General features: G+C 38.0%; 1 protein-coding gene across 2 annotated transcripts in view; it reads left to right on the plus strand.

Moving 5' to 3' along the window:
- dsx (transcription factor doublesex) overlaps positions 1-14210 on the plus strand; it is a 66849-nt gene that overhangs the window by 50140 nt on the left and 2499 nt on the right. For both annotated transcript variants that reach the window (XM_034320834.2, XM_034320833.2), the window contains exon 5: positions 5483-5744. In XM_034320834.2, the coding sequence (XP_034176725.1) occupies positions 5483-5739 (257 nt within the window). In that variant the 3' untranslated portion in view covers positions 5740-5744. The remainder of the gene's footprint in view (positions 1-5482; positions 5745-14210) is intronic.

A 14210-nucleotide genomic window follows, 5' to 3' on the forward strand; every position in this document is an offset into this window, starting at 1 on the left:
TAAAATTGTAAGAGCAATAAAATAGATTAATAAGAAGATAATTGAGGTGGGGTACTATTTGCTAATTAATTTCTTAGGCAACCTCGTGTTTCGTTTTTCAAATACTCCACGTGCATTCTGTGAACTGATTCATTTTATTTCGACTATTAAAACGTAGGTTAATTACCTTAATGAGTGCATCATTATATTCATTTTCTTTTTTATTTTAGACCGATATAGCCAGCATACAAAACGTAATGATACAGAATTGTTTTATGGGCTGGCAAATTTTATGACCCTTGAAATGCAATAGAATGGCAATGAAACTTAATTTTGCAATTTGTTTTACTTTTTTCTGCTGTGCACCAAGTTAATATTTTCTCCTTTACGCCTATAGAAATGTTTTACACATTTGGGGTTGGGCTGGACTCTTTTTCCTGATGTAAGTGGAAAGTGCACGGCCGTTTTGAGATCTTGTCAGCCGAGGCCCCCTATCCTCTTCGTTAATAACACGTAAGAATGTTACAGAGACAAAAGGTGATCGCGTGTTCTCCTCTACCATTCCCCCGTCTTATTTTCTCGTTGCAAAGTTCCAAGGAGGATCGGTGCGTTTGCGGGATGAAATGGAAGCAAAAGGAAAGGAAAGATGGGGGAAAAGGAGAAGCGGTGCGTCGGGGTGCAGGAGAAAGCTTAAACGCCCCCGAGGGCATAAAATGGTAAACGGGCCTTTGCACGCGGGAGACATAACAGCAGGCGAGCCGATTTATATGCGTTCTTTAGCTCGTGTACGCACTTTACGATATGTAAAACCATCGGTGCCGGCATTGTGCGACGTCGGTGCCCCGTCGTAAAAGCGGCCGTTCGAGCCGCTTCGACTTTGAAAGACTTTCGAATAATATTACAAGTTTTCGCTTCGTGCACGATTTTCTTTTCCACCCTGTCGCGCATGTTACAGTTCCGTCGAACTCCCGTAGGATTGTTCTACCAACACTTCGTGTAGTCGGTTGTTAGTAACCATTCAACGAGAAAGAAAAACATTTGTAATGTCCCGGGGGAGGAACAGCGGAATACACAGAGAGGAAGTTAATAAAATTCTACTGCCGACCAGTTTAATTAGTCGATTAAATATGAAAATATTTCAAGTGTTTAAATTAAAAAATTTTTATTATACCATTATTAGTGATCATTTATTAAATTTATTTGTCAAAGTTTTTGCAAAAGTTCTTAGATAATGAGTATAGAATATCTTTACACGTCATTAAAAAGAACAACTCGAAGCTATCTTTCAAAATGATTAGTAGTGTCTATTAAAAATTCATGTTGTAACGTATTTCAATGCATGCAGTCTTCCAGCTCTTCATTACGTCGGTTAATTATCGTTTTAGCCGTGAAACGTGTCTAACATGTTACCTTACAGCTCAGAAACGATCTATGTATAGAGAAACATAGAGGGGTTCCAGAACAGAAAGCTCGAATTTTAACTTAATTTAATTCGATGACACAACACGCAATTAATTTTGGATTCCTCCATTGTTTCACAGCTACCCTGTTACAAATGACCACGCGTTGAATCAGATTCGAATTTATTTCCATTCAGCAAGTAGTTCTAACCAATAATAAAGTCGCTGGTAACATCGATGCCCGATAATGCATACGTTTTTAAGCGCCGTGATCTTCATTTTCCTTTATGGTTCCCAAGTTTAATCTTGATATCTAGATCTTTCATAAAAATATTTTTAATACCCTCTCATAATCATATTCGTCGCTTAAGAACAACGGTGCGTGATTCGTGGAAATTGTCGAAGTGGCGCGCGTGACGATAACCACTAAGCCTTATAAACAATGAAACGAGTACACCCGAAGGAAGGAAAGAAAGGGAGAGAAAGCTGTCGTTCACCGATACATTATATTTAGACTGGTGTTGCTGTTCACGACGAATCGCAGAAGTGACGTCACGCGATTGTTAGCGGGCTACCGGAAGTTATGGCAATTACAGTAAACCATAGCGAACGCGTATGCAGCTGCGAATCCTATTTTCAAGTGGTCACCAACGCCATATTCTCACCCTCTTTCAATCGTGCTAAAGCTCGTGCAACCGAGGGAAAACAAGAGTAATTCCAGGAACTTTTACATGTTCAATTACGGCTTATTGATTTTCCTCCGCATTCTTAATTTAATTCAAAGGAAAAATGTAATAAACCTGTAATATGGCAATAATAGTAATTCATATAAGGGTAAATTATTAAGTTCGGATAATATCTTATTTAAGGAAACGTCGCGTGTACTGTATTAGATCATTAGACCACGAATGCTAATGTTAATGTATATTTTTATGATAAATTGGTGGTAAACAAGGAAATGAATAGAAATTTGTATTTACTTTTATTCCGCATAATTGCATGATTATTGATCGTGCAGTATAGCTTTTATAATTCATAGCTAGAAGTCTATTTCAGAAAGCTATACACTAGGATGAAATAGGAAGGGTGTAAATCAATGGCGATCGAACTGGCAGACTAATAGCTTTGATTGATGGACAGGTTAAAAAAAAGTGCTCTGTAATAGAATTGATGTAATACCAGTTTTCTGAAAATTATATAGGGTGTCCCACGACAGGTGCTATTTCAACCATTGATCTTTTTGAAAAACAGCTTCTTAAGGGTAGTTTAAATTTTTATAAAATCAAATTTTCTCTGAGATTGGCGATCCAAGGGTTAAATTTGTGGCTTTTTACAAAATAAAGCATTTCCATGCATTTATGGCTGCCGCAGGAACGAATTAAGATTTTTGGGACCCTGGGCCCCAGCCCCCCTTATACCCCTCTGATCCAACGCTGGGCTGTTAATATCTTAACAATGTTTTGCATCAGTTCGGAGTACATGGCTACGTTATCGGAGTACATGCGCTGGAATTACAATACTAACTAGTGATAACCAACCATGAACCCCGGTAGACGGACAGGATAATTTTTCAACATGATCTAAAATTATAAATTATCGTGGAACGTTTCGAATCGAGTTACGAACGATAAGCACGATACTTCAGCGGCAATCGGGAGCCCTCACGAAACCAGAATCAACCGACAGTCGTGCATGCGAAACCCTCGCTATTAAATATAATTTACGAGTCGGCCAACGTTTTTACGTTCGGCTTTCGAGCGTACCGGACTCATCTGCTCGGCTCGATCCTCGAGCAAATCATTCGGTATCGCCGAAGAACCGAAAGATATAAACGAAATGCCGATCTTCGCGTTTTAAGCGAGAACAGAAACTTTTATTTCGACTGTTCTCTCATTTTGAACACGTCGTTACGCACAGTAAAATCTATGTTTCTCTGTTTCAAATGCATAGTTGTTGTTATTTTGCAACATTGTTTTGTATAAAAAAGTATTAGGATGCAGTGCAAAAAATTTACCAATTTATGAGATATTTCAAAATTTTCAAATATATCATAAATTTCTGCAACCTTCTAATTTAGTATTTTGTTAAAATAATAATGTTTAAAAAATAAAATAGAGGACACATCAACCTAAGAAACATTATTGCTATGTCATAATAATCCTTTCAGTGGTAAATTATTATTTTCATGGTGAAATACTAAAAACTTTTCATCCATTTTTAAAATCATCTATTTTTATTGCCAATCTCTTCAAGAAGAAGCAGGTAATTTATGAACAATTATCTCTCATAGTTATATTTTTAAATTTAACTCTTCATTTTATTTTGTAGTGCTACGTATATGCTTAACTTATATTAAGAAGGTATATTTAGGTATTAATGGAGGACGCTTCCAGCGATAAATCCAACCTAACCCTTAATTACGTTTACATTTATTGTAATACCATGCCCGCGGAGACACTTTACTTGGTGTTAATTCATTCGAGCTACACCCCTTCGTACGGCAATAATTACAGATTGCTACCAATTGCAATTCGCAGATAACAGGTTCGTCGATTGACATATTTGACAGGTAAATCCTGTTTAACACAATACCAGTGTTAAGTAACATTAACCGTACAATATTTTCCTTCCTCAGGAGTACGTAGTGTTTCAAAATTTCAGGTATAAATTACCCCAGTAAACCTACTGTGAAAATGTTGCATTTAAAAAAATTCTAAAATCAAGCACAGGAATCTTGGAGTCAACAGAAAATGACTTGATCGATTTGTCTGAACTACTGCGATCAGTATTGAAATCAGACAGGAAGTGGGTTTCACCGAGTTGCACCGCTAACCGCAAACCCCGAAGAACCAAAAATTAGCCCTTCGACTTTGGACCAACCGCATCACGCTGAATAGTTTTTATCCACACTACGACAATAAGTCGTCTTTATTATGATCGTATTTCAGTAATTAGTGGCGTAATTAATCTGTTCGTATCATCAAATTAGAGAAAATAAATAATTAGAAGATATTATCGTGCTTCCAAAAGCATTTATCCATGTCAATGTTTTAAAAATTAATTTTTAATCGAATGTACAATGTGTCATTTAAAATTGAAGCACATTAATATCTTCAAGACTAATTTGTACTTAAACATCCCGATTGTTCGATTTAAATGGAGTGGAAATGGAGTAGAACAGCAGCAGAGTCTGCTGTCAGTAGCTCTTAGCGTTTACACGTTTAGAAAAGACATAAAAGTTAATTAAACTTTTTTCTTCAATGGAACCACTTTACTTTTGAATGAATTAATCGATCCAGTCGATCGTTTGCTGTAAATGGGGGCCACCGTGGCGTCAATTAAGTGGTGGCAGCAGGAAACCGTGTAACTGGTATCCTCGTAGTCTTCGTTTTTTGGCAGGCTGATGGATTCTCCAGTGGCCGTATATGCATGCAGTATACATGCTGTTGTGAAAACCACGCCTCGAAGGGTCGGCCATTTTGATGCATCAATGGGTGAATTCCTATTGGCTATGAACCGCCTGAATTTCAGGGTGTTTCGTTCTCAGAATCACCATCGGGATGGTGCTCGATTTAGCAATCGAATTTCCGATTAGGTGAAGAAACAGCTTGTGGTCTTTAGTCAGCTACAAGATAGCTCGACGATGACGAAGATCCTTTCCTTCGTTCGACAGTAATTTTTTGCCACCGATTTGGCCATCATGTCGGGGCTGGTGTTAACCGTGACAGGCCGGAATAACCGAACGTTCGCGAAAATGTATTTCCGGGTGTTTTCGAGTGTTTTGCTTGACTGGATACTTGTGGTTTCAGTGAGAAACTCTATTGTAAAAACAGACGCGAAAGATCAAAACATTTATAAATTTTCAAATCGCGTATTGGTTGGTAACCCTCGAATAGCGGACCACGGGGAGAGTCCCAATTTTAATCTAATTAGGTGAATTCATTTTCTCAGTCCCTCTATATTTACCCTTATTAGTAGTCGAAAGAATTCTATACTGCAGTCGAGAAGAAGTAGCATACCATCGATGAACTCCGTTGTAATCAAATGTGTTAAAATTCATGCAAAATTGAACACAATTACAGTGTCCTTTTTTCTGTTCACAGGTACCAACGAGATTCGGGCAATGCACTTCTGGAAAGCAGTAAGAATGGTCCAATCAGGCCGGTCAACGTATTGCTGCACCGGATACACTGCACCTACGGGTGCACCTACTTACGAGGGGCAGGTACCCTACATAGGAGTTCCACCACCCCCGAATGGTGTCCACCTCAGGCCAATTCTGCATCCTTTGAATGCTCACATGTCGGTCAGCAGAGTACCGCCCAGCCCTGACAGTCCTCCAGAACATTCTACTACGTAGCCATGGTGAGTTTTGTTAAATTTATCTTCTCAGTTATCTAAGATGTTATTGTATCACCCCTTGGCTACTTCATTTTCATTAGTCTACACGTGGAGCCGAATATTTAATAGCCCAATTTATGATTTAAGATTCAATTTAATTTGAAATTTGTCTTTATTGTCATTTTATAAATTTCATATCTCGTGGGAATTGAAATGTCAACTTTATTAATTTTTAGATATTAATTTAAATTTCAAAATTCAGATGATCAGATTTGGAATAAAAATTAATCCCAGAATAATCAATTACAGAATTTATTAATATAATTTCGTTGAAAGGTAAATTTACTTTAATATAGGTAAAGAATTTAATTTTCAATTTAAAAACAGGTATGCAGGCTAGTGTTAATAGGAATAAATAGGACGTTACACCAGTTACATACGAACAGTAATTATTAGCGATTTAATTTGTATAAAAGCCACGTTTGTTTGCATGGAAAAGTTCTTAATGGATAACCGTTCGATGATAATTTACCGCTTGAAACGTTTTACGTACATGTTCTTTGAAATGTTGATATATTCTCTTTGCTCGTTTCATTTTAAAATAATTATTAACTGAGAGACACAGAAGCTGCACAGTTTACAGATGAGTTAAAACAACTTCACGTTATTTAATGGTTTTAACATATTTATGGTTGCATCGTTGATTAGTTACTGACATTTGCTTATGTATTAACTGTTGAGAATTTGATGTGGGAACCTGCTACGTCCTTGCTCGTTAGTTTACAAGAAGATAATTCTTAGAAACCGTATGAATATGAATAGGGAACACGGATAATATACACAAGATAATTCCCACGTTAGATTTCATTAAAATCAGCTAATGTTATCATGCGAATTATTCAATTTAAATAAATTTACTTTGGTATTCGTCGAACTTATTTTCCACGAAGCTTGTGAATTTAAATTGCAAGAGAATAAATCATTTCATAGATTGTAAAAGATGAATTCATTTGACAAATTGCTGTCTATAATCTAAGATAGTATCATCTTAAGATTAATCAGTCGAATACAGTGTTTAGGGAACGAGAAGAATAGGAGTTCCATACGGAAGGCTGAAAAGGGATTAACTTTAGGACGTAAAACCTTTTCTATCCCTTTTCCGTGACACTCCTTTTGTCTGGGACATTTGAAACTGCAGTCGTAATAGCAAATCCGGCAGACATAAAACAGATTCCAACCTATAAAATGCTCTTCCTTTCAAGAACCAGGCAAGTCGCATCACTTGGCCCAGCAAACGGTTTCCTTCCCTTTTTTCTTTTACTTGTTTTTACGATTTTTCTGATTGTTGATGTCTTTTACATATACCTTTTACTCTTTATCAATATATTAATTCATTTTGAATTAAATATCTTCTGGTATGTTTTTCAATAAGAAAACTGGGTGACAAAGATACAATAGAATACAGAATAATTAAATATTCATTAGCAGAGCTATCCTTAGAGATTGCAATGTCTCGGACAAAATTATTTGAAATTTAATGGTTCTAGGTATATTAAAATTTTCAAAAAAGTTCACAAAATCTTTTTATAAATCATTTGTTCTCGTTACATAGAATAACAAATTAGTTTGTCAACGTCTTTTTGTTTTTCATCGGGATTGAATGTTACAAATCTTATACAAGAGAAAATCATGTGTAAATGTTGAAACATAGGCGGTTTTGAATCGAACATGTTTACGTTAAAATTGAACGAGACACAGTCTGGCAGGTGGATAAATTTATCGGAATATATTTTGTCGCGATTCAGGCTATTAGAGAAGTTCGACCAGCAAATAAAAGAGAACAGCTGCGGTCATGTCCGTTGATGTGCCTGTTTGTAGCATGGTATTTCGAACCGCAAACATTTTTGCGACGAACTTCATCAAAGCGGTTCTCTCGCGTTGAAATCGCTGCATGCACCAGTTTAAGGGTACGGTTTTGGCTTTAACGATGACAACGTCATAAAGAATCGAATTTACGAGACGTGGCCATCCTTTATCCTAGTTGCGCCCGGGCTTCTTCGACGATTACTTTGTCCCTAAATCGTCTCAGATGAATCGTTCCCTTGGAAAATATAGTAATACTATGCGCTTGCTAATTTTATCAGCTTACTTTATGCTTTGTTATATTTCTCCCGGGATAGGTCATAATAATATTCTAAATAATTTTACTAGAAATATTATTAGAATTATTGAATTATTATAGTAATATTTTTATTTTTCTTGGCTCCACGAACTCCTCCCTCTCGTTTTCTTAAAGTTAACCCTTCGTATTCCCAAAAATTAGACATTCAATATTTTCCATACTAAACCCTCAGAAACATAATATTTGAAAAAACAATATAAAATTAGAAAATATGAATGGAAATTAATTGAAAATTAAATTTAAATTCTTAAGTCAGCAAATACTAGTGTTATATCATAACACTTTAATAGCCACTAATACATTGGTTTTTACTGCTATGCTGCAGTACTGGAAGGTATATTTTGTAATTATTAGTAGAATCATTTATAGGAGGGCAGCAGGTAAAAGTCAATTACCGGGTGGATATTACACTAGCACTAGTTGATTACGTCTTATGCTAACCAGCCTGATGCTAACCAGGTCTGATTCGCTTACGTGACGCTTTCTATTTGAGAGAGTACGCGGGAATTCGCGGTGAAGACGTAGGAGGTGAACACGCGTTAAGTATTTTCGCTCGAAATTATTTCCGTCGACGTGTGCTAGCCAGATTTGATTTACAGTTGTATCGCCTCGCATGGTTCCCCTTTGAAAACATACACGCAGCTTAAACGCTTTTGTGGCAGAATAACGCAAATATAATGACACAAGGCGGACCACAGTGAAAACATCATTTTACTCGACCCATGAACGCGTAGAAAAAGAGTTCTTTAATATTATATGTGTATTTAATCCTTGGATGGCGGACCATGGCGAGTACCCTCGGATCAAGGCTGTTCAAGGGTTAAATTGAATATGTAATTTGAACTTGGTATAAGAAATTAATTTTACTGTTTTGATTGAGAAAAAAAAACACGTTGAATGATGTAAGAACTTAATAATAGGATAATTAATTAGGGGGCTTACTATGTTTTGCCAGTTATAAGTCAGTGACACTTCTCGATGTAGCAGCTTATTACCGGATTCCACGAAGGAAAATAGTCGTACTGTGAATACACGCATTTCACGCATATTTCACGCAGCTATTACAAAGCTTTCCTTTTACTCCATACGTAACATTTCAGTTTCACTTTGCCTGTCTCACGCATCAGAATAACAATTAAATTCTACTAAATATATTGTTAACAATATCCATTTCAAAGTTATACATGGTCCTTTAATTGATTCATTTAGGGTCTATAAATTAAATATTTGTACCTTCTGATTAAGATTGAATTTTAATTTCATCCAGAATATAATTTTACGTGATAAGTTCTTTTTTTTAAATGAACAAAATTTTCTTTTTCTTTTTTGATAAAATCGTATATTTACAGATACTAAATTAATTTGTACCCCTAATAATTCTAATTAAATTTCAATTTATCACGTTTGAACTGTAATTGCATCACGAATGCAACTAGATATTATAAGACCAAGGGGTTAAGTGTTAATCAAGTCGAGATTCAACTAGAAATTGAAACAGACAACACTTGGTATGCCATGATCAAGTGAAACGATTTAACCATAGACAGACTGTAGTCTTGGTATGTTATTGCATCGTGAAGTCGTCAAGAAATCGCGATACATAAACGCGTGAGAGATCACGTCCACGTCGTATCCTCCATAGAAACAGTGAACCATGTCTGTCGGAGCAGACTATATCGTTGGATGGTGGCCAAGTTTCAAGTTCTAACAGTGCTACTTTTCCGAAGGATTCCATCCGGAGATACGATAGGTCAATCTCATCTCGTTTATAGGAGACGTTGATGCTTTGTTTAAAGAGGAAAAAGAGTCAATAAATCTCCGCTCGTAAAGGATGTTGCAGTGCTGGCATTTTTCTTTCACGAGGAAAATAACGGGAAAACGAAATGCGTATCGCGAAGAGAATAGCAATCTTCAAGAATATACCAGTATTCAATATAAATTTAATTTTTTTTTTTTAACCCCGGAAGGGTGGAGTTCCCTATTTAGTTATTTTTTACTAAATTAAGATAAGAAATAAGAAAACAAATTTTCAATTTTTCATTCATTGTTCTTTTAATATCTTTATTTCCAAATTACATTATATTACTCTGAGTATGTTTCATTTAGTTAAAAACCATAAAACAGCTTCTGATATAAATACTCGAGAGTGGAATGGGTTATAGCGACAAACTGCACGGAGCAAAGGGTTACTTTTGTCTTCTTCAGCGAGCAGCATCAATGTAATCAGACAGGTCTCCTAGAGCGGGCTTAACGACACTCGTAAACGTGGTTCGCTTTACATCTCGTGGTATTTTTTTCCTCCCCCTTTCCCTTTCTCGTTCAGCTGCACTCGCTTTCTTTTGCTCGTCTTTCACCGGGTCGTACGGACATCTCGCCACCCCGTGCTTCCACTTCTTCGTGGCCGTCATCGCGAGGCCGTAAGTGAGGCGCACCCCTGACTCCAACTTATTTTATTCCGGTCGTAGTAAACTAGCTAAGTTTATGTGACAGATGCTAGCGAAGTCGAAATCGTCTGGTGGCACGAGGAACAAGCACCGATCCTCCTGAGGACACGCCGGAACTCGCGGACTCGTCTTCGCTCGTAAACGTTTCAGACGCCTTGGGGGAGAGGAGAAAGAGAGGGAAACATTCGCCAGGACGTTTGTCCACGTTTATAGTTTGTCCGATATTAGGTTCTGATATTAAAGTAGTTAGATAAATACAGTAATATGTTGATTAATGGGATTATTGGGAAATTGAAATGTTTATTTGTTTTACATGCTTCTGTTTTTCATAGTATTCGCGAAATATTCTAAAAAGATGAAGAAAAAAAAACGAGAAGAGAATCAAAATGAGTAAACTGCAGTTTACAACAGGTCGTAGTTTCAATGCGGGAAAATTTTATAGTTTGCATAAATTTCATCCTATAATTTAAACACGCGGTCTTAGAATTTACGGCTGGAAATCTAGAGAGAATATCCTGTAAACGTGTTAAGGAGCAATCGTATGGTGGCAGAGCCGACAGGACAACTTGCATATTTCACGACTACGCGATAGTAAAGATCTAATCGTTCCGCGTTCACATTACCAGATAATGCTTTTCTATAGCCACGTATTTTTACCTACTGCAATCGTAAAAACACGAAGATTTACGTCTCGATGTCTGCCGGGTATGAACGGCACAACAAAATGTCGTTAAATGTCTAGAATCTCTGTTTAATCCTACATGTATCTGTAATTTCATTCGCTGGTGTTTCGTTAGATACCAAGAATTCCAATTAAAATTTGAATTTCTCGTATAAAATTTTAGACGTTGTGAAAATTAAGGTACAATCGTTAAACGTAGGAAATAAAATGTAAAATACTTTTACTGACAAAGGTAAAATTTCATTACAGTCCGCGATAATACCTAATAAATAAACATTTTAACTGCGAATACTTTATAGACGAACATTCGTTAAATTTCTTGAAGAGTAACGCTCGAAAGACGGAACGAATCAGAGGAAGCAATGCTGAAAATTGAATTCAATTCTTGCAAGCTAATTAGTCGATGGGCGGAAAAGTAATAAATGTTGTGCAAAAGTGTGTCTGTCTGACCTTGACGCCGATCGTTGGCCATATTCCCTGCGAATGAAGGCGCAATTCCCAAGACAAAGCAATAATTAGCAGCGGCTAAGTGCGTGTGCCGACGCCGCGCCGGTTCTTCTTCGGCCGCCTCCTCATCATCATCCTCCTGTCTTCCACTTACATACGTAACCGAGAACCGCAGAGCGTTAAGCAGTGTAACAGGCCTGATTCTTGCTGGCAAAAGGAGTTTTACTACTTTCTAACCACAGTCGCGGGCTACAATTAAACCCCCATAAAACTTCGTCGTAACTTTTTTAAAAGCGACCGACCGCGTTCTCTCTCACGTACCCAGCTCCTTTCGTTTGCTCGGCAAAAACCACGCTATATTGCATCCATAATGAAGCCCCGAGACGTTGCGGGTACCGCCTTCCGGTCGGCCCTAAACCCACTGTTCGATTCGGCAACCGTTACTTACGTGGAACAACAATTTTTGAAAACGTTCCTCTTTCAGAACTGAGACCGGCTACCGGGCATAGATGAAAGGTACTTGATTCGAGGATGCTTGGATGCATAGAAATCCTAAATCAAAGGATGCGTAAGTGGAGAATCATAGGGGGTTGGGGAAATATAGTTACATGTTATCCTTTGGTCATGAAAGATAGCACTCTGATTGTTCGGCCTGGAGCTAAGTTTCTATATCGCGGGATAGCGAGTAGGGTGTTGGAGGAACGTAAGAAGACGAAGATGAAGGAAGCTGAGAAACGGGCGTTGCGGGGCTTTCGCAGGGACCTGACGTTTACGGCTCGGAACGGTCGAGCTAGCGCCAGTAAAACTTGAGAAGAAATACAAGCGAAGTCCGCATCGACAGTTAAAGTCATACGCGCGAAAATATAGCCGGGCTTCTATGAAATACGACGTCTGTCGAGCACCTTACCTTCGCCGAGTTAAAGTCACCGGTATCCGAGCGAAGGATACGCGGCTGGTTAATGAAAAGAAACTCCGCCTCCTACTGATCTGCTTGCGGACGATAATCGAGTTCCATGTCCGAAAGGAAAGAAAATGACCACCCGCGTTCAAGGAATCGATCCGATTTCCTTCGTCTAAACGGCTACAACCGCCTAGCCGGCACTCTTTATGGGACGATCGACCGCGAGCCGCGAATCCCCAGTCCAGGGACACATAAAACCGAGAATTCAAGTGGTCCAGTTGATCCTTATACCGCACTGTCTTTTTGTTACATTCGCTGGATCCCCGAGGAAATGGTGGATGAAAGAATGGAGATGGAAGTTAGCCGACTGGGTTTATTATCTTTCTAGGAAGCATCCTGAGACTGATCCTAATCTCCCATTCTTATTCAATGGTCGTGGACCATTGAGAAAGCCCAAAATTTATTTTTTTTTTTTAATTTTATACTGTCCCTTTAAAAATTACGAGTTCAGGTTAATGTATACGTTTTGTAATCTTATCATGAAAAATTAATATCTGCCCCTGAATGAATTAAATAACCAACTTCCCAAAGATGCTCTTAACTTAACTAAGCTTGTCGTTTAACTTCGAATAGGCGAGTGTTTAAGTTAAGTAAGATCATCTCTGTCTACGGTGCTCGGTAGATAGGTATTATTCGAAGCATTCGCGTTGATTTTATGGTCTTTTCTACCCCTGGAAGAGGTGAACGGGATAGAAGTGAGAACTCGCGAAGCACTTACCACCGGACGTTAAATCTCCACCCACCGGGCACGGAAACCACCGTTGGCCGATTCCATTTTAGCTACGCGGATGTGTCTTCTTCTTAGACTTTCTTTACGACTTTCCGAGCAGTAGTTACTCGGCCTGGAATCTGCCTAGATCATCCGTTGGACGAATGTTTATTGGGAGACGTTTTCTTGAGAAACATACAGGGTGCTCTGATTTTCTTTTTTCTTCTTTCGCTCGTATACGATTGACACTTGAATTCCCATATAAATTTATCTTTTATTACCAGAAAAGCGTTTGAAAAAAGAAATAGAGCTTCAGGAAAGAAAAAAACAGATACAAATCTCAGATATGAAACAAGCCACCCTTATATTTCATTGCCGGTAAGAAATAAATAAAGTGAAAGAAGAAGATTTCGTGTTTCGTGGTGTTGGAAAGTCATGAAAAAGAGAGGAATCGTAAAATCGTGGAGCAAAGCGGTCGACCAAGGAGGGCAAAATATTCAGAAGCCTGTAGTATTGGAGGAGAAACGAGAGAAATAATGCTGTTGATCGTTTGCCTGAGCCGAAAGCGGTGTCAAAGTAATAGTCGATCATTCGGCCCGTTCGTTTTACGAGTGGAAATAATATTTCCAGCTATGTCGATGGGTTAAATATGTGTAACATTTGATGGGGTCGTCTCGCGTAAGCGTTACGAGTCTCTCGTTACGAGTCCCATTAACTTGCTCTTCGTTCCTTTTCACTCGCTCTTCATCTTTCGCAGGAGCTACCCTTGAACAGGGGAGCCTGGGTCAATCGTGACCCAAAATTACAAAATATATACAAGGGATATTAATCTAAAGGTAAAAAAACGCAAGATTAAATTAAAATCGGGCCATTCTCCATGGTCCGCCGTCCGAGGGTTAACCCTTTCGTTGCATACAAATTCTTCCACATTCCAAAACTCCAAGCGTTGAATTTAATTCCAATAATTTTCACAATTTCCTTACGCCTCGATGGATAATTCAAAAACTTCCCGGTTAGTTCTTCGAAGAGTGTTGTTGTATTGTTAAACGGATGCCGTTAACGCCG

The sequence above is a fragment of the Osmia lignaria genome, chromosome 12 (assembly GCF_051020975.1).
Source record: "Osmia lignaria lignaria isolate PbOS001 chromosome 12, iyOsmLign1, whole genome shotgun sequence".
In the NCBI taxonomy this organism is placed as follows: domain Eukaryota; kingdom Metazoa; phylum Arthropoda; class Insecta; order Hymenoptera; family Megachilidae; genus Osmia; species Osmia lignaria.